The sequence below is a fragment of the Sinocyclocheilus grahami genome, unplaced genomic scaffold (assembly GCF_001515645.1).
Source record: "Sinocyclocheilus grahami isolate Dianchi unplaced genomic scaffold, SAMN03320097.WGS_v1.1 scaffold544.1, whole genome shotgun sequence".
Taxonomy (NCBI): Eukaryota; Metazoa; Chordata; class Actinopteri; order Cypriniformes; family Cyprinidae; genus Sinocyclocheilus; species Sinocyclocheilus grahami.
In genome coordinates, this window is record NW_015505723.1 from 606,510 (window position 1) to 629,561 (window position 23,052).

A 23,052-nucleotide genomic window follows, 5' to 3' on the forward strand; every position below is an offset into this window, starting at 1 on the left:
ATTCTCTACTGCTTTTGCTCAAAAGGGAATGTCTTTCTTCCCTAAACATTTAATTTATATAAAAAAAAATCACCTGTTTACTGGGGATCTTTACACTTGGCTTGCTTTTTAAGTGTTATATTCTCAACTCTCATTCTTTTTTAAAAGCTCTTTCTCTCTCTTTCCCCTCCGTGGGGCCCAGGGTGGTTCCGCTCAGTCAAAGTCCTTCAGGAAATACCAGAGAGTAGGCCAGGGGAGAACCTACACCCCTCTCTCCCTCTTTATTTTTTTAGTTCTGGTCTCTCTCTCTCTCGACAAAAACGGACTGCAAGACAGAGTAGCACGGTTAAAAAAAAGTCCCGGGGAGCGAGGTAAAAAGTGCCATGTAACGTTATGAAAGTGAGTTAAGCTCTACTGTAAAGTGTGATGGAAATAAACGTGGATGTATATATGGTCATCATGAGGAAAAGCTGAACGGTAAGAGCGCGGCTTTATTGCAGGTTTGAGTTCTACCTGGCAACCGGCCAGAATCTTTACAACATCATTCACACTCAACTTTAACAACTCTGACCTATTACACTGCATATCACCGTAAAGCTGTCACAAAGAGCCAGCCTCTCAACCACAGCAACTATAATACCCAGAAAACCCTAAAGACTGCACTACCCATAAAGCATCACGACAGACAACAGAGGCTTAAGCTCCGCTTAAGGTGGGGAACCTGCCTTCAACAAGCACATAAATCTAAAAACACACAAAAACATGCAGGTTTGGCCACTAAGCTTGAGCCTGAAATAAAATGGATCTTGCATTCAAATTAAAAGCAAAGCTGCAGGTAAGTGATGATGCAGCTGTGTTTTGCATGCTGGTACTATGACGCTCAACATGGGTCAGATAAGACAGACTCCTGCATTCACAGAGTGAGGGCCTCCATGTGTGTGTGTGCTGCTCACTACAGGATGCTTTTTATCTCGCTCCTGACCTCTGCCACAGCGCAGATAAGATCACCCCATCCTGATCCTTGGAGTGAAAGGTCAAAGCCACCTTTCATTCCAACAGAAACCAAAAAACATGCATGCGCTTACATGCTACGTAAACACAGCACACAGATCTATACATCATAATAGTGCACATGTGTCAGTTATACTGTCTGCCTACTTATAATGTAATATCAACATCACAGTCATATGTTTGATTTGCAGGGAAGACACATACTGACATACCCTAAATGCATTGTAATTTGCTTTGGATAAATACATTAAATGTAAATGTCTGAAGTAGTTTCATGAGTATAAGGCTAAGGAAACACTGGCTGTCCATTCTCTAAATATCGAACAGTCTAAATAGCGTTGAATGCTAAACTGTCAAAAAAGCTATTTATTATTATTAACAAAAAATAAGAAATAAGAGAGAAATAATAAGTAAAATTAAATAATACAAATTAAAAAGTTAAGAAACAGTTTCTATCATCACAACAGTATTTTCTATTATAGTATTTTTATTAATTACAACAGCAACAATAATAAAATAACAAAAATAAACAATTTCAGAGGATATTCTATCAAAGTATTATTATTATTATTATGAAAAAGAAGAAGATATAAGAGAATAAGCGAATAAGAAAATTAAAAGAAAATGAACTAATAAAATAATAAAGTATTTTTATTTATCTTCATATTATTATTATTATTATTATTATTATATTTTAAAGTATATATTATTACCATTACTGGAATCAAAGGTACTTTAAAAAATGAATTTTTAAAAATGAAATTCACAAAAGTATTTTATATTATAGTATTCTTATTAATTACAACAGCAACGATAATAAAATAACTAAAATAAAAAACAATTTCAGAGGATTTTCTATCAAAGTATTATTATTATTATTATTATTATGATGATAAAGAAATAAAAGAATAAGGAAAAAAGAAAATGAATTAAGATAATCAAATTTTGAATAATTTCTTCTTCAAATTATTATAATTAAATGTTTGTTTAAAAGTATATATATATATATGTGTGTGTGTACACACACACACACACACACACACACACACACACACACATTTCATGTGACGATTGACGATGGTCTCTTTGGATAAACAGGTAGCGTATTCAGCCCACTGCTTTCCTATTAATAGGTGTGTATTTCATCCAGTTACTCCCTTCAGGCGAAGCAAGTGTGTGTGTGTGTGCTGGCAAACATAATTACGCATTTGAAATTAAAGTAAGATCCTTTTTCTATTCTGTTTCTGCCAGAAAAAGCTATTTGATTACTTATAGGCTTCATCCAACAGATTTTCAAACATGTTCACATGTAGCCTGTGGACAACGCATTAGTAAATCTATCGCAAATACACACACTCGCTCTCATTCATCCTTGTAAGTGCGTCCCCTACTGACACTCCTGCCTCCTGAGGAAATGCAGTGATTTACTTTCTATCACAGAGGTTAAAGGTCAAATTCCCATTTCGCCTCTGTGTTGATGGATGGCCTGTTCGGTTTATGCCTTTTAGAGTGTCTTTAAGTATCCTGGGCTGATATTATGTAACAGCATTGGGAGGTCATCAAAAACCTGATACCAAAAATATTTAATAGCTTTATACCCGAATAACAGATTTCTTTCTTTCTGCACTGGTTCTTTTGCACTTCTTTTTCTTTCTGTCTTACCTTTGTTATTTTTTCTTCTAACTGAAATAGGTCCTTGGAAACACCCCTCTGACCCATACGCAGTAAACATGTGTCTTGGAGAAAACCTCTGATCTGTCATTTCATGTGCATGTTTTCTTTACAGATTTAGTGCCCTTTCTCATTCCTGAATGACCACCCACCACACACACACACACACACACACACACACAATCTGACATCTACATGTCAGGTAAGGACAGACATTTTAATCATCTTGTCTACTTGAGTACTTCATAGAAAAATATATATTTCTTTTTAATTGTTGAACTACGCACATACACTGCTGTCTAAAAGTTTGCGATATTTTGATGTTTGACGAAGAGATGTTTTGTCTCTTATGCTTACCAAGATTGCATTTATTTGATCAAAAACAGTTTAAACAGTAATTATGTGAAATATTATTACAATTTAAATTAACTTGTATCTATTTGAATACATTTTGAAATGTAATCTATTCTAGTCTTCAGGGTCACATGATCCTTCAGAAAACATTGCTGATGTGGTGCTCAAGTAACATTTCTAATTATTATCAATGTTGATTCGCTGCTTAATATATTTGGGGAAACTATGATGCAGTTTTTCACAATTTTAAGCATCCTTGCTGAATGAAAGTATTATTTTTACTGACCCCAAACTTTTTAATGGCAGTGTAAATAAACAACACAGCATAATTGGCCAACACATTGGGTCTGGCTTATTTGGGGAATTGTTGTATGTTAAGCGACACATTTTTAAGAAGTTCCGCCAAGTTAAAAACAAGTTCTTTCAAAAAGTCGCAAGACCCCTTCCATTGAGTTATGCAATGGCTAGCTGTTTTTTTTATAAAGAAAGAACGTGTCCTATGTGAACGCCCTCAAATCCTCTCTAGAGATTTGAATGCTGCTGATTTAATGGATTATAAGTCACTATGAACAATATTGAAACAAACAGCTGTCTAATGATGTAATAAAATAAATAAAACATTCTCATCACATATCTAGGAGATGTCAACACTTATTGTACAGTAGTCTATGCATGACATTTTGTAATGTCTCACCTCCTAAGGGCACCTTGGATGTTATGATCTTTTAATACATGGGAAGATATTTGCAGTGCCTTACCACTTCAGTTGGCCGATAGTACTTCGGATCCACCTTCACATGAATCTCTCCCGTCTCCTGACATCGGCCCACCTCCTCCTCATTCTTCCCCTCCCACCTAAGTGCGAGAACTTGAGCTTTGAACCCATGCCTTCATTTTATTTGTTTTTCAATTCAGCTGTCAGCATATGCGTTACATATTTACAATATTTATGGTGTGCTTGCATGTTGTTTTGTGGTCTTGTACAGCCTGTCGGCGAATCAACACCAGATGTGCCAGATTAACCAAATAGGCTTAATCTGAGGTAGATGTGTGTGTGTGTGTGTGCGCGTGTGCTCTCACACAATGGTTTTGCCCACGTGTTTGAAGGCCTTCTCAACGAACTCCCGTACGCTGTGCACTTCCCCCGTCGCAATGACAAAATCGATAGGCTCCTCCTGCTGCAACATCAGCCACATCGCCTAAAACAAACAGAAACATCAAGATCAATATCATTATTATGACGTACGATCCATTTCAGATGTGATTGATGATATCATATCAATATGATGACTTCATATAACAGTATCAAAACTAAAAGCTTTATTTTCTCAGGTTCACATTTGTGATCAAGTATCAAGACTCCCCCGCATACACACGACACAGATTCAACACAGACACATCTGCTCCCAGTAGGATATGCTTTTATGTGGTTACGATACACACACCCCAACACACAAACACACATGGCTGTCCCCATCCTGACGTCAACACTAGGCCTCATGGGATGCCAATTGTGGGAATAAAGCACAGAGTTCCCAAGTCCATACAACCACTACACGATGACACAAAAGCACAGACTACATCTACATAGTGATCTAGATGAAAGAGAGAGTGCTTTTGGAGAAATAAATGGTGAGATACTTAAATCAAGAATGCTTGCCAAGAGGTCAATGGGTGATAGCCTTTTGTCTTTTTTTCTCTGGCTTTAGCTCCCTCTTTCTATCTCTCATACACATTTTCGGACTCCAGGGCCTTAGCTTTTAGCCAGTTGGCCGGAGAATCGCCCCGTTCCCTTGACAGGACTGTGCTCTTTTCTTCCCCTCAGCTTGATGGAGGGATAAAGACCCCATCAGCACGTTTTATACGCTGCAGTGGGAGCGCCGCACTTGGCCGCCCAACTCATTCATATTTCACTCCTGCTGCACTCACTTAAAAAAACCTCTCAAACGAGATAACAGACAGACAGACAGAAAGAGAAAACCATAAAATGAAACACTGAGGGAACTCACACAGCATTTTGATGGATACAGCTTTGGATTTTAGCACAGCACAAAGTCTAAGCAATCAAACTGTATTTTAAACATCTGTAGGTTAATTAAAAATGACTGTTCTACATCACAAACCACTAAACACCCACTGCGAAGGATAAAGATCGTGTTCAGAGCTGCTCTGTTTGATTTAGTCTAGTCTGAAATGTAGAAATTCCCTTAACACACACATGTAGAGATCCAAAATTAATTTTTTAGCATAAGTGAGAAAATTTATTAGCCATAAATATGCATTTTTCACTGACCAATAAACTGTTATTTCACATTATTTTATTAAGTGCAATACATAAACACCCCTGACACACCTGAATGGTTGCAGGCAAGTAAAAATGCCTAATGTAGAAATGTTGCGGTTTTATTAAATATTGAAGTCTGTGCAAGCAGATTTTTTTTCTTCTGTCTTTGCATACTTGTGACAAATAGCTCAAGTCACTGTGTCATTCACAGCTTTTGGTATGCGTCACAAAAACATGAAGACAACAAACGGCAATGCTGTTCCTCATATTTTTGTTGAGGTATATTCACGTATGTGTTGTCACAGGGTTCTGGAGAAGATGAATGTCTGACAGTACATTTTCCCCTGAGGTACAAGTTGTTAGTCACGACAGATGTTTTCTTTAGAAGACGCGTGTCACTGACATCAAGCTTCTTACAGTTTGACATAAACCATATAATGTTGCAATTCCTAATAAAAAATGTTGCAATTCCTAATAAAAGTACATGCTTATTGGCAAGTAATACAAAGATTTTACTGTCAGTTGGTGCTGTGAGTGCTGATTCCGGAGTATACACACATAAAATATGTAATAATGACCATGATGACACCAGGTAAGGTCAAAGGTCAAGACAAAGCTTTCCATCTTCACCAATACAGCTTCTAAATGATGAAACCTACATGTAATAGCGGTAACAGTGTGTCTATGTGTGAGAGAGAAAGACTGAAGAGAAAACAAGAGGGACAGACATAAAGGTCAAGTGAAGGGAGGAAATGGTCTGCACCATTCTCTGTTCTTATTTTAGTCACCGCAAACAGCATTCTTGGATTTTTCACTCTTTTGTTTCTCTCTTTCTCACACTGATGGCAAAGTGAAGCACTTTAACTGATTCATTCCTGAAAGCCATTATTATTCAGCAACTTTCTGGATTTGTCAGCATGGAATTTTGTGAAATGTGAGGTGGTTTAACGCCACTGTAAATGTATCCAACAGGAAAAATATTCTGAACTGAAACCTGGCTCATACTGTATCTGTCTTAACATCCCTTGCTTTCCGTCCTTTTCTCTCCATTCCTCCCTCACGCCTCTCTCCAAGGATCATTAGCGCTGTGAGAGACAGCTGAGAGGCCTGCAGCACAACTCCCTTCCCCTTCCTTCCTGTTCACACACACTCTCTTCTGGCGTTATAGGAGGGGTCTGGACGCTCTGAGGCTCTCTGGCCGTTTCAGCCGCAAATGTGCAAACTTTGTGTATAAAAAAGAAAAAGAAAGAAGATGCTTTCATCATCTGTGTACATGGTTCGGTAACTCGTATGTGCTTTTGTCCCACAATATCATACTCCTAGGCCTCTAAGGTCTTCAAATAACTTGTTTTTGCCGGTTCCAAGATGATCGTGCCTCTCTGTTGCGGCCCACGCCTCATAGCTTGCCGCCCCATATTAGATCCTCTCCTTCTACTGATGATTTTAAATCCCATTTTAAAGGAACAATTTACACAATTTAAATATTTTCAGTGTTTACTTACACTATAATTGAAACAAAAATTGAAACAAAAATTGATCTGCTTGATCTTAATAAATTAGGTCAATAATATTAATTGCTTTATAAATAAATGTGATTTGATCTGGCTAGAAAAAGTAACTTATTTAAAAAAAAATGTTTAAGTCTTAAAGGGATAGTTCACCCAAAATGAAACTTGCCATATTTTTTTACCGCCCTCATGTCATTTCAAACCTGTGAAACATAAAACAAGATATTTTGAAGAATGTTTAAACTGTTTTGCCTATGTTCTGAAAGTCGATGAGGTCCAAAGCAACACTGGACCCATCATATATTTTTTGTGTTTGACAGAAGAAAGAAGGTTATACAGGCTTGTTCAGTCCAGCGCCAGGGCTTAGGTCAATTCCCTTCAACACTGGCCAAACACAAAAATGACCATCTGATCCAGGACCTGTGCATGGATCGGTAAACACACGCATACATCTGTTTAAATGATCACTTTAAAGCTCGGTAAAAGGGTCACAGAGGTAGAGCAAAATGTGAGGTTCAAGGGAAGTTTCCTTCTCTGGTGAATCAAGGCGTCTCTGAGCTTTCCAAAAATTACATGTATGCCAGTTTGTTTTGAATCTGTGTGAGTGTTCCTCCTGCCATCCGTCCATGCAGGCAAACATAAACTTGGATGAGAGAGAGGTGAGTTTAAAAGAAGGTGAAAGAGAAAACAAAGGATTAACTGTGATGACATCCTCTTCTCGGCCTCAATGGCCCTTTTGTTTTTATGCACCTGCGCGTGTGTATTTCCCCGCAGGCACTTTTGAATGAAGTATCTTGAAATATTCAAATCATCTTAAGTTTTGGAATTATAAATGACGTCATATTATGCAATCACTGGTCATATGACCATATGCATCCAATCACAAATTTCAATTTACATTACCTGGGTGGCTAATTTTCCAAGGGGAAATGTTATAAACGTTTACGTAACTACACTACCAGTCAATATTCTGAACACTCCTACACATTCTTCATTATTACTGTTTTCACCTAAGTAAAAAAAAAAAAAAAAAAGGAAAATTGTCAAAACTATGATACAGCACTAATTGAGGTATGGGAATTATGTAGTAAAACCAATTATAATTTTAATCTTCTTCAAAGTAGCCATCCGGTCTAGATCACAGTTCTGTAAATGTCATGCATTTAAAAAAATGTGCTGTTTTGTAAAGAAATTCATACATACGCAAAATTTTTATGAAAACTAAGCTTTTAGATCAAATAATTTTAAGATCATGGAGTAACCAATTTAGCCCAAAACTACTTAAAAAGTGTGTGCAAATTTCGGACTGGTAGCCTATAAAAACATATGCATACTCTTAATATAGTCATAATTGGGACAAAAAAAAAAAGTAAACTAAAGTTAAAAGCAAGTAAAGAAAAAAGTATTACAAAAAAAGTTTACTTTAATTGTAAAGTAAAAACCAACGTAAAAACATTAATAACAAAACATTTAATAAAAAGTTGACTTGTTTTATTAACTTGTTATATTATTATTCAAAGGGGGGGGGGAAAATGCATCTTTCTATAAAAAAAAAAAAAAAAAAAAAAAAAATTCCTCTTATATAAGACATAACATTTTGGCTATTTACATTTGTTTTAAGTTTGTTACTCTGCAATAAACAAACCTGCAGTTCTCTCTGCAACACTGAATGCAATTCAACCAAACATGTATTTACGATTGCAACACAAAGAAAAAAAAAAGAAAATTGCCCACACACTCCAGCTCGCCATGTGAAGAATTCCTCACATATGAACTGTACGAGTCTTTCAGGTAGATCTTGCTCTGTAATAATACAACTATTCATAACTATCCACTGGGAAGGACACACACACATACATAGCCTGGAACTGACTCTATAGCTCCAGGAGTCATTGGTTTAGAAGGGTTTGCCTGTTTTTAAAAGCCTATTTTTATTTTTGGAGCTGCTGAAAGTTTAAATACTCCCCTCTACCCACCACAACACACACAGACACAGTCTTTTTTTGTATGGAGCACAAAAGTACTCTGTTTAAGGCAGGTGGTTTGAATTAGGCAGAGACAGGCTGTCATATGGTGACACTTGCTCACACACACACTGAATGAGAAAGAGGGTGAGAGTGTGAAAGAGCAGACAAAGAGAGAGAGAGTTAGCACTGACCACTAAATGACTGAGTGAGAGAGACGATGAGAGTGTGTTTTTGACCGCGGATCACCTGGTTACTTCATTAATGCTATTTTAAATGGACTTTTCCACACAGCTCACGTCACTTGTGCCGGCCAATACAAATGCACAACACTGATACACAGAGTTCACCATTACACACGTCAAAAACATGGCATAGTTCCAGTCAGACCATCTGAGCTGATGCATGACTGGATGTGTTCGATGGTCCATATCAGAACAATATCATCTCCTAAAGCGACATTTCGCCCAAAAAACTTTATTTGTCCCCCCTTCCATCCAAATTTTCATGAATTTGAATAACACAAAATTGGAATAATAAAATAAAATAAAGCAGTATTTTCATCCCAAAATTTGGATAAAAATACATGAATGACTAGCTGGCTTAAGTACTTTTTATTGATACTAGAAATGTGTTCCTTTAACTTTAACTTAATATTAATTATTAGATTTAAAATATTTTTTAATCGTATTAAGAGTATTTTTTATTTTATATAAAACGTAGGCAATAATTAATAACTAATATTATATTTAACATTTTTTCATTAAAATCATTTTATAATAAACATTTTTTTCAATTATTTTATATTTGATCATGGCAAATACCTGCATACATTTGTTGATTATTATTTATTATTATTTTCATTGTTAACATTATTTTATTTTATATAAAACATTATTAAATATTAATCATAATTATTTTTATTAATAATAATTAACAATTAGTAATATACTTAACATTTTTATTTTATTTTTATATTAAAAATATTTGTATAATTTTTTTTACTAATTATTTTTATAAATGTAAAAATTTTTGATATTATTTTATGAATAACCTGCTTATGTATGTCCCGAGATGCATGCTGGGAATCACTGTCCTATAGTAGGTTTTAGTGGGACGCTTTTTTTATTGAGGCTGAAGGGCCAGACTTAGATCGTCATATCGATCATGAAAATGACTGACCAGTAGAGACAGGAAGAAACTATAATTTAATCTGATGGAAGATAAAAAACGGTTACAGATGCAGTTTATTGACTGGAACTCATATGCATCCAGACAGTGAAACTTGTGTGTGTGCGCGCGTGTGTGTTTGTGTGAGAGAGAAAGAGAAAGAGAGAGCAGTCAAGATGGTTATCAGGGCCGTTTAGCCCCTCGTTGAGAGCAGATTGGTTACAAATTGGAAAATGAGGAACAGGTGTGTGAGCGGGGACACACACTCCCATACACATCCATTAGCAGTGCACACAACTTCTGTGACCACAGAAACTCTGCAAGCGGGAAAACAGAAGAGTTCAACATTGCCTTCTATAAATGTTCACAATAAACACAGATGCGACGTCATACGCACACTCGTCCTCTCCTGTCTGTTTCACAGGTGGCTTCATTTTGTGTGGTCATATAAAAGTGAAAGGTCAAGCTGTAACACTGTTGGGAATTTTCTCACACATTAGGACTCTTTTAATTGTATTTGCGTGTGCGCGCGAGACAGATAGAATGAACATTTATGTGGCCAAGACTTCTGCCCAATGAGCACTCTGTGTGTGAGAATGTGTGTGAGAGAGAGTGATGACAGTTGTATTTGTGGAGGCATGTCGTGTTGGCGAATCTTACTGCTGATGCTTTCCCCAGGTGAGGTTTTACTGCCTGGAGTACAATGAACAAAGAGAGGTGTGTGTATGTGTATCACTTCTTTTCTTGCCTGTCTTAGCACCGTCACAAAGACAGACAGAAGGATCTGCCTTCACTTGGTCAGAGGTGCAGAAAAATCAGTCCCGCAGCATAGAGGTCTCTGTAAATGCGGATTAAAAAAAGAAGTGAAGCAAAAGATTTGAAATCTGATATGAACCAAGAAAGTATCTCAAAACAAGGAAGGAAAGAGCAAAAATAAAGTCAGAATTACAGATAGGTCAGGATGGTCAACTAGTTGTCCACTAAGAAACAAGTCAATTAATGAGAAAGATTTCTTTAAATTGTTTTAAATGGGAATTTAGAAACACATCTTATCAAAGAAAATTTTAGCATACTGTGCAAAATTTTAATTAAAAAACTCAGCCATTAAAAATGGACATTAAATTTCCATTGTGTCATTTCCATTGTTCCAAAAATGTCACATCTAGTCAGAATGTTGTTTTTTTCCTATAAAGCCTATATACACACACACACACACACCCACACCCACACAGTTAATTAACAACAATACAGTAAGGAAAGATTGTAATGCTTCCCCTATGTGTGTGCATATTTTCCTTAAATTTCTGTAATTTTTGCCTTACAAGATAAAACTTCCTCCTATCTAGTGCTATCAGTGAAGCTAGATCCAACCGATCTGATGATTATTATGATGTGGATGTTTGTGTAATGAATCAGTAAATGTGCAAGCTGGCATGTGTCTATATCAGGCTAAATGAATGCAAGGTGGTGAGTGTGTGGCCATTAAACTCTGTAATCTTTTTAAAAGGCACAATTAAACCGTTCATCTAAACATACACGTACAGACAGTCCAATCATCTCACTTTACCAACAATCAGGCTTAAACAAACATTGGCACACATCCACAAGATCGAACCTCTAATCTACAGATTAGCAGCGATATTCACAACACGAAGGAAGCCCTCTAAAGGAAATAAGAGGAGAGAAACCCACACCATTAATTAACAACAATACAGTAAGGAAAGATTGTAATGCTTCCCCTATGTGTGTGCATATTTTCCTTAAATTTCTGTAATTTTTGCCTTACAAGATAAAACTTCCTCCTATCTAGTGCTATCAGTGAAGCTAGATCCAACCGATCTGATGATTATTATGATGTGGATGTTTGTGTAATGAATCAGTAAATGTGCAAGCTGGCATGTGTCTATATCAGGCTAAATGAATGCAAGGTGGTGAGTGTGTGGCCATTAAACTCTGTAATCTTTTTAAAAGGCACAATTAAACCGTTCATCTAAACATACACGTACAGACAGTCCAATCATCTCACTTTACCAACAATCAGGCTTAAACAAACATTGGCACACATCCACAAGATCGAACCTCTAATCTACAGATTAGCAGCGATATTCACAACACGAAGGAAGCCCTCTAAAGGAAATAAGAGGAGAGAATGAAAGGTGTTGGTTTCAGGTGTTTATGCAGGTAGAGAGGAAGCCAGTTCCTGCCGCATGTTTGAAACAGACTCATAAAAGAGGCCAAAACACGTCACCAACCAATAAACTGTCAAATTCTTGGTCTGAAGAATAAGGAAGAGAGGACAAAAGCCTCGTCAGTGTTTTGCGCTTGGCCCGAGGTGCTGGCAGCAGTGGAGGTATGTACAGAATGTGCTGTTTTGATAACTGTTAAAGATCAGCACTGCCTCGGATACCTGTTTGCTTAATTCGGCTTCAATATCTGCAGCGGTTCTGTTCTAGATCTGATTTCATTTGAGGAAGATGGGTGGAGTAAGATACCTGATCTGTGATGGGTTAACCTCTTGTCAGTCTATTTCAAATATACATCTTAAAATCTAATTAAAACCTTATTAGCCTGGGAAAAGAACGGCACAACTAAAATAAGTTGTGCGCGCACAAGTATGGCTGCTCCTCTGGACTCCTGCAGACTCCAATGAAATCGGAGAACTAAAAAAAAAACAAACAAACCGTAAGAAAGAGCTCTTCTCTGGAGGTGTTTTCGTAAAATATGCTGACAATTCCCAGGGTCACTCGGACCACCTCTGAGATCGTCATGTGTGTATTAAAAAGTGTTTAAGAGTGAAAGTCAGTCATCAGGGAAATTCGTGGTGTGTTTATGTGAATGTAGCGGCTTAATGCGAGTGTGTTTGTGGACCACAAGGAACATATTTCACTCTAATGCATAATTTTGTCAGATTCAGCATTTTAAAAAAGTCTTTTCAAAAATGATGACAGACATTAATGAAACACGCATGTGTGTGTGGGTTTGATGGCATCTGACCATTTAAACAAAATGGACATTATCAAAGAGAATCGGCTGTTAACCATTACCACAGATAATCATCAGTGTCAAACACACTGCTTTACAAAGCACCTCAAGGTTATTCCTCAAAATGTGTGTGTGAGAGTGATGAGAATAAACTAGAAAAATGACAAAAAGAGTTGCACTGATATAGAAATTTTCAGATACAACTGATTATTTGTTTTTATATTAAAGTCAAAAACAAAAAGAATGGCCAGTATTTATTTTGCCATTCAGATCCCATAAAATTGCGCTTCAAAATAAATATATATATATATATTGTGCATCCTTAATGAATACCCATTTGAGATAATGTGAATGTATGTGAACTATGAGCTTGTGTGTCAGGAATGCTGGGTAAAATTTGACCCTCCACTTTTATATCGCTGTTGGTCATGGATTGGTCATATATTCTATATTCCCTGTGTGTGCATATGTGGATGTGTATCTCAGAAGCTCATGTATGCCTAATAAAATTCAATATTCATTTACTTTTTTAGATCGCAATGTAAAAGAAATGATTTTATCTTCGCTTTTACTGAAAACATTTCTAAAGGCACCCGGTAATACAACAAGACACATGTTTATTTAAAAAGGCAGCCAAAAAAGTACAAACTACATGAACCTTCCAGCTTTGGTTTGAAACACTGATTTAAGTTTTTTTTTTTTAAATAGTTGTTAATGCCAAACAACCATTAGAATTCCTAAAGAGAGGAAGTTTGGTTACAGCGCTGAAAGTCTGTTGCCGAAATGTTCTGACATTGCAGAGCCATTTACACTCACATTCCTGCAAAGGAAATACCATATCTACTAACACAAACACACACACAGACCCACCCAAACCGTAAGAAAGAGCTCTTCTCTGGAGGTGTTTTCGTAAAATATGCTGACAATTCCCAGGGTCACTCGGACCACCTCTGAGATCGTCATGTGTGTATTAAAAAGTGTTTAAGAGTGAAAGTCAGTCATCAGGGAAATTCGTGGTGTGTTTATGTGAATGTAGCGGCTTAATGCGAGTGTGTTTGTGGACCACAAGGAACATATTTCACTCTAATGCATAATTTTGTCAGATTCAGCATTTTAAAAAAGTCTTTTCAAAAATGATGACAGACATTAATGAAACACGCATGTGTGTGTGGGTTTGATGGCATCTGACCATTTAAACAAAATGGACATTATCAAAGAGAATCGGCTGTTAACCATTACCACAGATAATCATCAGTGTCAAACACACTGCTTTACAAAGCACCTCAAGGTTATTCCTCAAAATGTGTGTGTGAGAGTGATGAGAATAAACTAGAAAAATGACAAAAAGAGTTGCACTGATATAGAAATTTTCAGATACAACTGATTATTTGTTTTTATATTAAAGTCAAAAACAAAAAGAATGGCCAGTATTTATTTTGCCATTCAGATCCCATAAAATTGCGCTTCAAAATAAATATATATATATATTGTGCATCCTTAATGAATACCCATTTGAGATAATGTGAATGTATGTGAACTATGAGCTTGTGTGTCAGGAATGCTGGGTAAAATTTGACCCTCCACTTTTATATCGCTGTTGGTCATGGATTGGTCATATATTCTATATTCCCTGTGTGTGCATATGTGGATGTGTATCTCAGAAGCTCATGTATGCCTAATAAAATTCAATATTCATTTACTTTTTTAGATCGCAATGTAAAAGAAATGATTTTATCTTCGCTTTTACTGAAAACATTTCTAAAGGCACCCGGTAATACAACAAGACACATGTTTATTTAAAAAGGCAGCCAAAAAAGTACAAACTACATGAACCTTCCAGCTTTGGTTTGAAACACTGATTTAAGTTTTTTTTTTTTAAATAGTTGTTAATGCCAAACAACCATTAGAATTCCTAAAGAGAGGAAGTTTGGTTACAGCGCTGAAAGTCTGTTGCCGAAATGTTCTGACATTGCAGAGCCATTTACACTCACATTCCTGCAAAGGAAATACCATATCTACTAACACAAACACACACACAGACCCACCACTCTCTATTCACCTAGTGAGACATAAACAAACACATTCAATGAAATATCCAACCTCATGAACGTACAGCAACATACATGTGCACACAAAAACGCACAGACTTCAGTTAAAAATATATGAAGTTATAATGAAATAATTTTTTTTCATATTGGATTTGAAGGCCCTGAAATCAGAATCATATGTTGCAATTTCAGCGAGACAGACTGTGATATGTTCAACCTGTAGGGAGGTGTGTGTGAGTCAGTAGTCAGACAGTGTGTGTGTGTGTGTGTGTGTGTGTGTGTGTGTGTGTGTGTATGTGGAGGGTAGGAGGAGAAATACCAGACTGTATGCATAGTAGAGGCTATAGATCACGAGCGTGATGGTGTGTGTGTGATTCTTCAACACCTGTACTGCATAAATTCTGAGCTACGGCAGCAGTACAACACAATTCTAATAACATAGAGTGAGAGTCAGCGCTACTGTAAAGATTATAACCAGACCCAGCTGTGTGTGTGTGTGTGTGTGTGTGTACATAGAGAGCGTGCTCAAGCTTCCTGCACACCCCACATGGTTTGTGTGATCAGGTTTTGATTGTGTTTGGCTGCGCAAGCCTGAAATGAGACAAATTACTTTTTGATTAAACACTGCAAAGAAAAAAAGGTCATAGAACATAATGAACAGAGCTGTTATGGAGAAACTAATGATAACAAACATGCAATAAATCCACAAAAGATATGGATTTTTTGCAATAAAAAAGCCCAAAGTGTATATTTGCAAATAATGTTGGCAATTAAATAAATAAAATATCTGCAAATTTTCTGGAAAAAGATCACAAGACAAAAATGGATATGTAGGGGAGATTGGGGCAGTCAAAGGCTATCACCCTCTTAATCCGGTAAATTGTGTATATTTTGTGTCATGTGATTACATATTTAAAAAGTGGCCATCATATACAGCTGCCTGTGATTAATAAAACTGCATTTGCAAAGTAAATATTCTATATGGCAAGTAAAAATAATTTTCTGTCAATGCAAATGTAAACAGGTCTAAAAATATTTATCATGCATGTTGAAAATGTATAAATCATTTAAAGATAAGCCACAAAATAATAAACGTGTCCCCCCCCCCCCCCCCCCCAAAAAATCTGTGTCAGATGGCTCAAGTAATATTTATACTGAGCTTCGACTCCAAATGCAGAAAATATTATTAAAAATACTATTACTATTAACAAACATTATTACAAACTGATAAAAACAATGTTTCACTACATTGAAATTCTAAATATGAAAACTTCTACCTGGTTGGTTTATAAAAATATGAATTAACTGCAAGCTAAATTTTGGAAAGGAGATTATGATTTTAAATTAAATTGGCTTTATCTTCATATTTATCCCATGACACGACACTGCTTACCCCTCACAAGGGGCAGATTGTGTGACTCGACTTTAGAGAAATTCTATATTATATGGCCCTATGTTATAAGGTTTCTTCACATTTCAGTTGAAAACAGACATCCTGAACTATAATTAGCTATGCAAGTTTTGCCTCTTCCTTCTTGCCTAGAGAACAGTTTAAGTGAAATGTGGCTTAGCTTACCCCACTCCCCCATAGCTCATATATATATATATATATACACACACACTCACAAAGATATCTAGATAACACATTCACACAAACACTCACACTCTTGTTCTAAATTACCTCTCCTCCTTCTAAAAGCCAGCACTTCCTGTAGAGACAGGAAGCACTCACTCAGTCAAGCAGCCAGTCTCTACTGATTTCCTGAGATTTAAACAGAGGGACCATTCAGGCCATTTACACAAATGTTAGCATTCTCTCACTCCCTCGCTCCCTCTCTCTATCACACACACTTTTACACAATAATGAAGTGTATTGGCGTGACAACACTCCTGTCAAACTGTGATTCAATAACTACTTTATCTTCCTCCAGAAGAGGGACATATTATTCAACATCCCAACAAACCCACAGAAAAACAACATTCTATTTCCCTCATGTCATATCTGATAATGTCCAGATTATGTATGTGTATGAGAGTATTCATATAGCATGAACCTAATTTTTGGCAGTTCAAATATAATATGATATGATGTTAAATCAATATGGCAAGGATTATGAGAGAGAAATACAGAGTGTGGTTGACTGTAAAGCTACAAACTATGAAAGCGTTTAATTGTGTAATAAAATAGGGGTTCTTTAACCTGCTCTGTGGGTGAATTTACAAGTAATCGAGGATCCTGCCACCCACTGAAGTGCACACCCACGTCCCCACACCCACCGGTCAGGTTTAATGGGCAGAGCAGTGTTTGACCTTTCACCCCTAAACCCTAAAGCAGAAACTTTGACCATTAAACAGTCCCTCCAAGCCTATTATCCAATCAAATGCATCAGCGCGCACATCTGGATACTACATGAGTGTATGTGTGTGTGTGTGTAACGTAAGAGTGCAGAGATGATTAATGCGGGGGGTGCATGGCAGACTGCAGTGTCATTAAGATGTTTAAATGTGACATGAAATAGTGCTCTAGTTTCACTGGCTCGACCAGACCCTTCAAACTACTGTGTATCATGGCCAGTGTGTGTGGATGAACTGCTTTTCATTCAGTGTCTGTGTGTGTGCGCGCACATGTGCACTGGTAAATAAAAAGACAAAAATTGTATGAAATTATACAAAAAAAAAAAGAAGGAAAAAAAACAAACAGACAGAGCAGGGTGACTGATTACATATAATCTGGATTACGTAATCAGATTCCAAAAATCCAAGTACTTGTAATTACAATATAATACATTTTATAATACTCATAATCAGATTACGGTTACGTTTTTATGGATTACATGATTACATATTATTCACACAATGGCAGTGAATTATTCAAAAATTTTTGATTCTGCCTAATTCTTCTTTTAAATTTTCCTCTCTAAAAATCCTACTGTGTGTCATACCATTTAGCGTTAACTATGTTCACAAATGTTGTGTAAATAAATTTACAAACCAAGCTTCTGAATTTAGGGGGAAAACACCCCTTATGCAATTAGACTATGTATGAAACAAATAAGTGTGCAAGTTACTATCTCTGAGGAAGTAAATATTTCAATAAGAACACATTCACATGTTTACAGTTCGATGTCACTGAATGGTCATATTGACATGCAGGTAAACACATTATATGTTTCTCTTTTTAGTGCTCAAGTGTTTAAATCATTTATTTCACATTTTTATAATTATAAAAATTTTTTATCAACTCTCAGTTCCTACATTAAGCCCAGTTTTGGAAACACTTTTTATTTTATGATGTTTATGTCAAAAAATTGAATATATTTTCTTTCTCTTTGATTTTTTTATATCAACATGGTACATGTAATGGTAAGTAAAAAAAAAAAGTAATCTAAAAAGTAGTCAGAATACATTACCTAAAATAAGTAACCTGGATTACATTACTAACTAAATTTTTCATTATGTAATCTGTAAAGGACTACAATTTGTAAGTAATCTACGCTCGATAGATAGATAGATAGACAGAATTACATGAACAAATGGATTGAGAGACAGACAGACAAACGTCTAGACATACGTATGTGAATAGAGAGATGAGACAGATAGATGGACAAACAAATAGAACTACATGGACAAATTGATAGAGAGAACAGAAACAGCAAGGCAGACAAATGAATAGAGAGATACACATACATACAGACAGACAGATAGATCAAAGGACAGAGAGAAAGCTATACAAATATATAGATGGACAGACAGACAGATGTGCAGAAGTGTGTGTGCATGCATGATTGAATGCGGAGGTTCAGGGGTCTGCGTGAAGCTCAGAGTGGGTCCTGTTTCTCCGGGTAGGGCCATATTTGTTATTTCTATTATTTAAGACAAATGTAAAAGGCAAGAGACAAACAGTGGTGCACCTGTGAAATGTGGCCCCAGGGAAACACATGGCTCTTCAACTATTTCCTGGCCCTAAGGGAGGGGCAAAGCAGAACCAGATGAGGAGGTGACTGGATCGGCCAGGTCAGATCGGGTTGGATAAGGACGTACGTGTGTGAATGTGTGTTTGTGTGCATGCACATATAGTAAGGCTATCGTGTTCACTTCCCAAGCAACTTCACGAGGACTATTGAACCCAGACGTGCAACAAACTCTTAACAATCTATATGCACACACAAAAGTGACGAAAGATGATGGGGTCCTGAAAGCATCATTTAAAACATGTCAGTTAAGTGTGTGAGATGCTCCATTAGATACAGCGGGTGAGAAGGTAAGAAAACTCATTAAGTCACTTATCACCTCCTTACATATACACACGGGCACTCAAAGGATGACCAGTTACATTAGCCTGTGATCACCGAAGGGATGCTTTTGAATTCTTGAGGCGGGCACACTGACAGACATATTGCAGAGCAATGATATTACCCACATGTCTAAACACATTTGCGCACAAACACGTTTACACACACACACAAATGCAAATACACACACAGCATGCCGAGGCTCCACAAATCTCCCTCCTCCTACATGACACTATAGTTTGATGGCCGCCTGTGTCCGTCACACCATCAGATTTTTGGATAAATAGCTAACGTGGTCACGTATTGCTATGGAAAGTCTATTCTTTGCTAAAGCCAGCGCCTGTCATCGCAAAGATTACCACAGCTGACTGATGACCCAACAGCAGACTGTGTAAATGTGGACAGCACATACACACTCTCAAAGGAGAAAGCTGAGCTCTCCTTAAGTGTTTCCGAAATGATGTTACAGTGGTACACTGTTCTCTGCATACAGATGCCATTTGGCAAACAGTCTCTTTCTCTTGACCACAGACACACACAGGATCTCTCTTCTGTGTCACTTCTTCCCCTGTCTTTTTAAAGCAAAACTCAGCAAGAGTGACTTAGTTTGTATGAGTGTCCATGTGACATATGCTGCCCTAACAACCGTTGTTTTTACTGGCAAACCCCAACATTACAAAAGAAAAGTGCCTGTGTGCACTAATAATTTTCCACCCAATAATGTACAGCATAAATGGTCTTTCCTGCTTATTAATAATTCATGACATATAAAAAAAAGTGTGTGTGCACGTATGACTCTGGATAAATAAATCATAAAACAGGTGTGACAGATACAGAAACATCTGTCAGCTTTACAGGACGAAACCGAAGACAGAAGCAAAAAAAAAAGAAAGAGTCAGAAAGAGAGAGAGACGGAAAGCAAATATGAATTATTTATGAGTGGAATAACGTGACAGATGTGGGATATTTTCATTTCCAGTAAGTAAATGCAACTCACAAACACAAACACGCATATTTACACACCAGAACTTTGCATCACTTCAAACGGTGCTTCCTCTCACGCTCTAATGGACAAACAAGGTCTGTCTTGAGTCTCGAGTCTCACACACACAAACTCACACTCAAAAAGTCACTTTTTTGTCATTTAAAAGTATAATTCCCTTGACAATGATACAGGAACACAGTATGAACATGACTGCTAACCACGCTAACCAAAACCCCAAAAATACAGACTTCACAAATATGAAGAAATTATTTTAAAACTCATGTACAGACTTAAGAGATATCATGCCAAACCTCTATGACTTTGTGTTTCTTTTCATTCAATGAAAGTCAATGGGGTCTAAAACAACAGCATTAGTACCCACTAACTTTCATTGTATAGACAAAAGACAAAATGTCTTCTTTTCTGCTCCACAGAAGAACAAGGGTTTGAAAACAATGACAGAATTTAGTTTTTGGTTAAAACAGCCCTTTAACTGTAGTCAGAGCAGTGTGTATTATTACAACCTGCCATTAGAGCAAAAACTGTATAACTTTGTTGAAACGGCGAACACAAAGCAAACACACAAAGTTTAACACAGCTTTTTTGTGAGGATTAACGTTGCGGTAATGTTGTGTTACGGTTATACCCGGCCGTGTGGAAAACTGGTGTGCTAACATTAAGGAAAGTGGGAAAATGTGGGCTGTTGCAAACCATGGTACACAGTCATGAATGGCATGAATGTCCCAACACACACGCACACACCCCGCGTTACTTTCTGTGGCGAGTCAACAGAGGGTTAGATTTACTTATTTGGTCTCGATGTTGCAAAAGACAAAAACTCGGGCGCTTAATATAGAAGCTGTCAGGGGAAATATGTGACTCCACTGAATGATGGAGTGTGAATAAATATGCAAGTGTGTGAGTGTCTCCACTGTAATGACAGACTTTGGCTGCTGACTACACAAGAGAAGAATGAAACGGACAGAAAATGGAGCGACATAGGAGGTCTGTAACTCAGTGAGAAAAGACAAGGTGAGAGGTGACGGAGGGGTCAGCCAGGTCTGGGATGGAGAGCGTGTGGGTGTGACTCCACGCTAAGAGAAAACAGACGTTAGCTGAGGGAGCCTGATATTATAGCAGCATTACGGACGTGGCGAGTCTTCATATCTATTCCAGAGAATGAGCAGACCGCAGACCATTAGACTGGATATGTCCCTGGAGCCATTAATTCCAAAAGTAAGTAGAAAGAGAGCAAAAGTAGAAAGAGAGACACAAGTTTTGTTCCAAAACCTAGTGAGCTGTCTCTCTGCTCACCACCTACGTAGGCAGAATTCTAACTGTAATGGAACCTCGGAAATGACCGATTTGGAACGCTCTGCATAGGCAGAAGGGCAGTACACAAATAGCACTCTGCACAGGACATTTTAAATTTCACTTACATTTGAACATTTTATTGTATATACACTAGAATTCAAAAGTCTTGGGTCATTAAGAAATTGTTTTATTTTTTTGAAGAAATTAATACTTTTATTTGGCAAAGATGCATTAAATTGATCAAAAGTGAGAATTTTTTTTTTTTATAATTGCTTTTCTATTCAAATAATCCTACAAAATAATGCATTATGGTTTCCAGAAACATTAAGCAGCACAAACGTTTTTAACTGTGCATAAGAAATGTTTCTTGAGTAGCAAATCAGCATATTAGAATGATGTCTGAAGGATCATGTGACACTGAAGACTGGAGTAATGGCTGCTGAAAATTCAGCTTTGCAAACACAGGAATTAATTGATCAAATAAATGCAGCCTTGGTGAACATAAAAGACAAAAAACATTTAAAAAAAAAAACTTACCTTAATATTTAATTAATTTTTTTAACTGAACTTGTCAATGCATTCTGAGATGGCCTTCTTTAAAAAAAAAATTGCTGATATTCTCATGTCAAGATGTCAATGACAATGTCTTGACAATATGACAATATTCTAATGTCAAGAATCAATGTTTTTCACATTAATATTTATGGGGGAAAAAGTACTAAAGTCTAATACAGATGAAAGTGTCAGTAAAAAAAAACTTTTGAATTACTAACATTACACTAAACATTTTTCATGGCCTAATTCTCATTATATAATATCCATCCCTGTTGATTCCTGCCCATAAATGTGATGCCACCTTAGAATCTGGACAAAAATCAGTGTCTTAGGACGAATCATGTTTAAGTAACCAACCTTTTGTAACAGCCTTCAAGTCGGGAACATGCCTAAGATGCCATAAAATGCTGCTTCTGTAGTCAGCTAGGTTTTGGAGCAAAGCCACTAAAAAGATAAAAACACCCTGATAGACTGAATGCATATGAGCAACAGAAAGCCAAAGAGAGAAGAGCTTCTTAACTCGCTGAGACTGTACTGGCATGTTCATTTTCTGCACTGCACTGCCAAAACACAGGCATGATAACAGAACAATGTGATAAAATTCATCTCTTTCATCCACTTTCTAAGATTCTCCTCCACTCAATAATTCTTTTCCTCCCTTTCTTATCTCCCCTCGCCCTCTCCCTCGCTCTCTCATATCTTCAGCTCGGTAAGAGGCTGAAAGTTGAGGATTCTGGTTACAGAGGGCATGTGAAGAGAGGGGAGAAAAAAGGGAGAGAACGAAATGAGAGCATCTGCTTTCATCCTCAACACAGCGGGGAAGAGCTCAGCCATGTCAATCACACAGACAGCCAGCTGCCACACACACACACACACACACACACACACACACACACACACACACACACACACACACACACACACACACACAAGCG

At 36.9% G+C, this 23,052-nt stretch overlaps 1 protein-coding gene across 1 annotated transcript in view; it reads right to left on the reverse strand.

Moving 5' to 3' along the window:
* Positions 1 to 23,052, reverse strand: part of gmds (GDP-mannose 4,6-dehydratase) — a 72,687-nt gene that overhangs the window by 3,099 nt on the left and 46,536 nt on the right. The window contains exons 8-9 of the mRNA XM_016238676.1: positions 4,096 to 4,214; positions 3,774 to 3,870 (exon numbers count right to left, since the gene is read on the reverse strand). Coding sequence (XP_016094162.1) covers positions 3,774 to 3,870; positions 4,096 to 4,214 — 216 coding nt within the window. The remainder of the gene's footprint in view (positions 1 to 3,773; positions 3,871 to 4,095; positions 4,215 to 23,052) is intronic.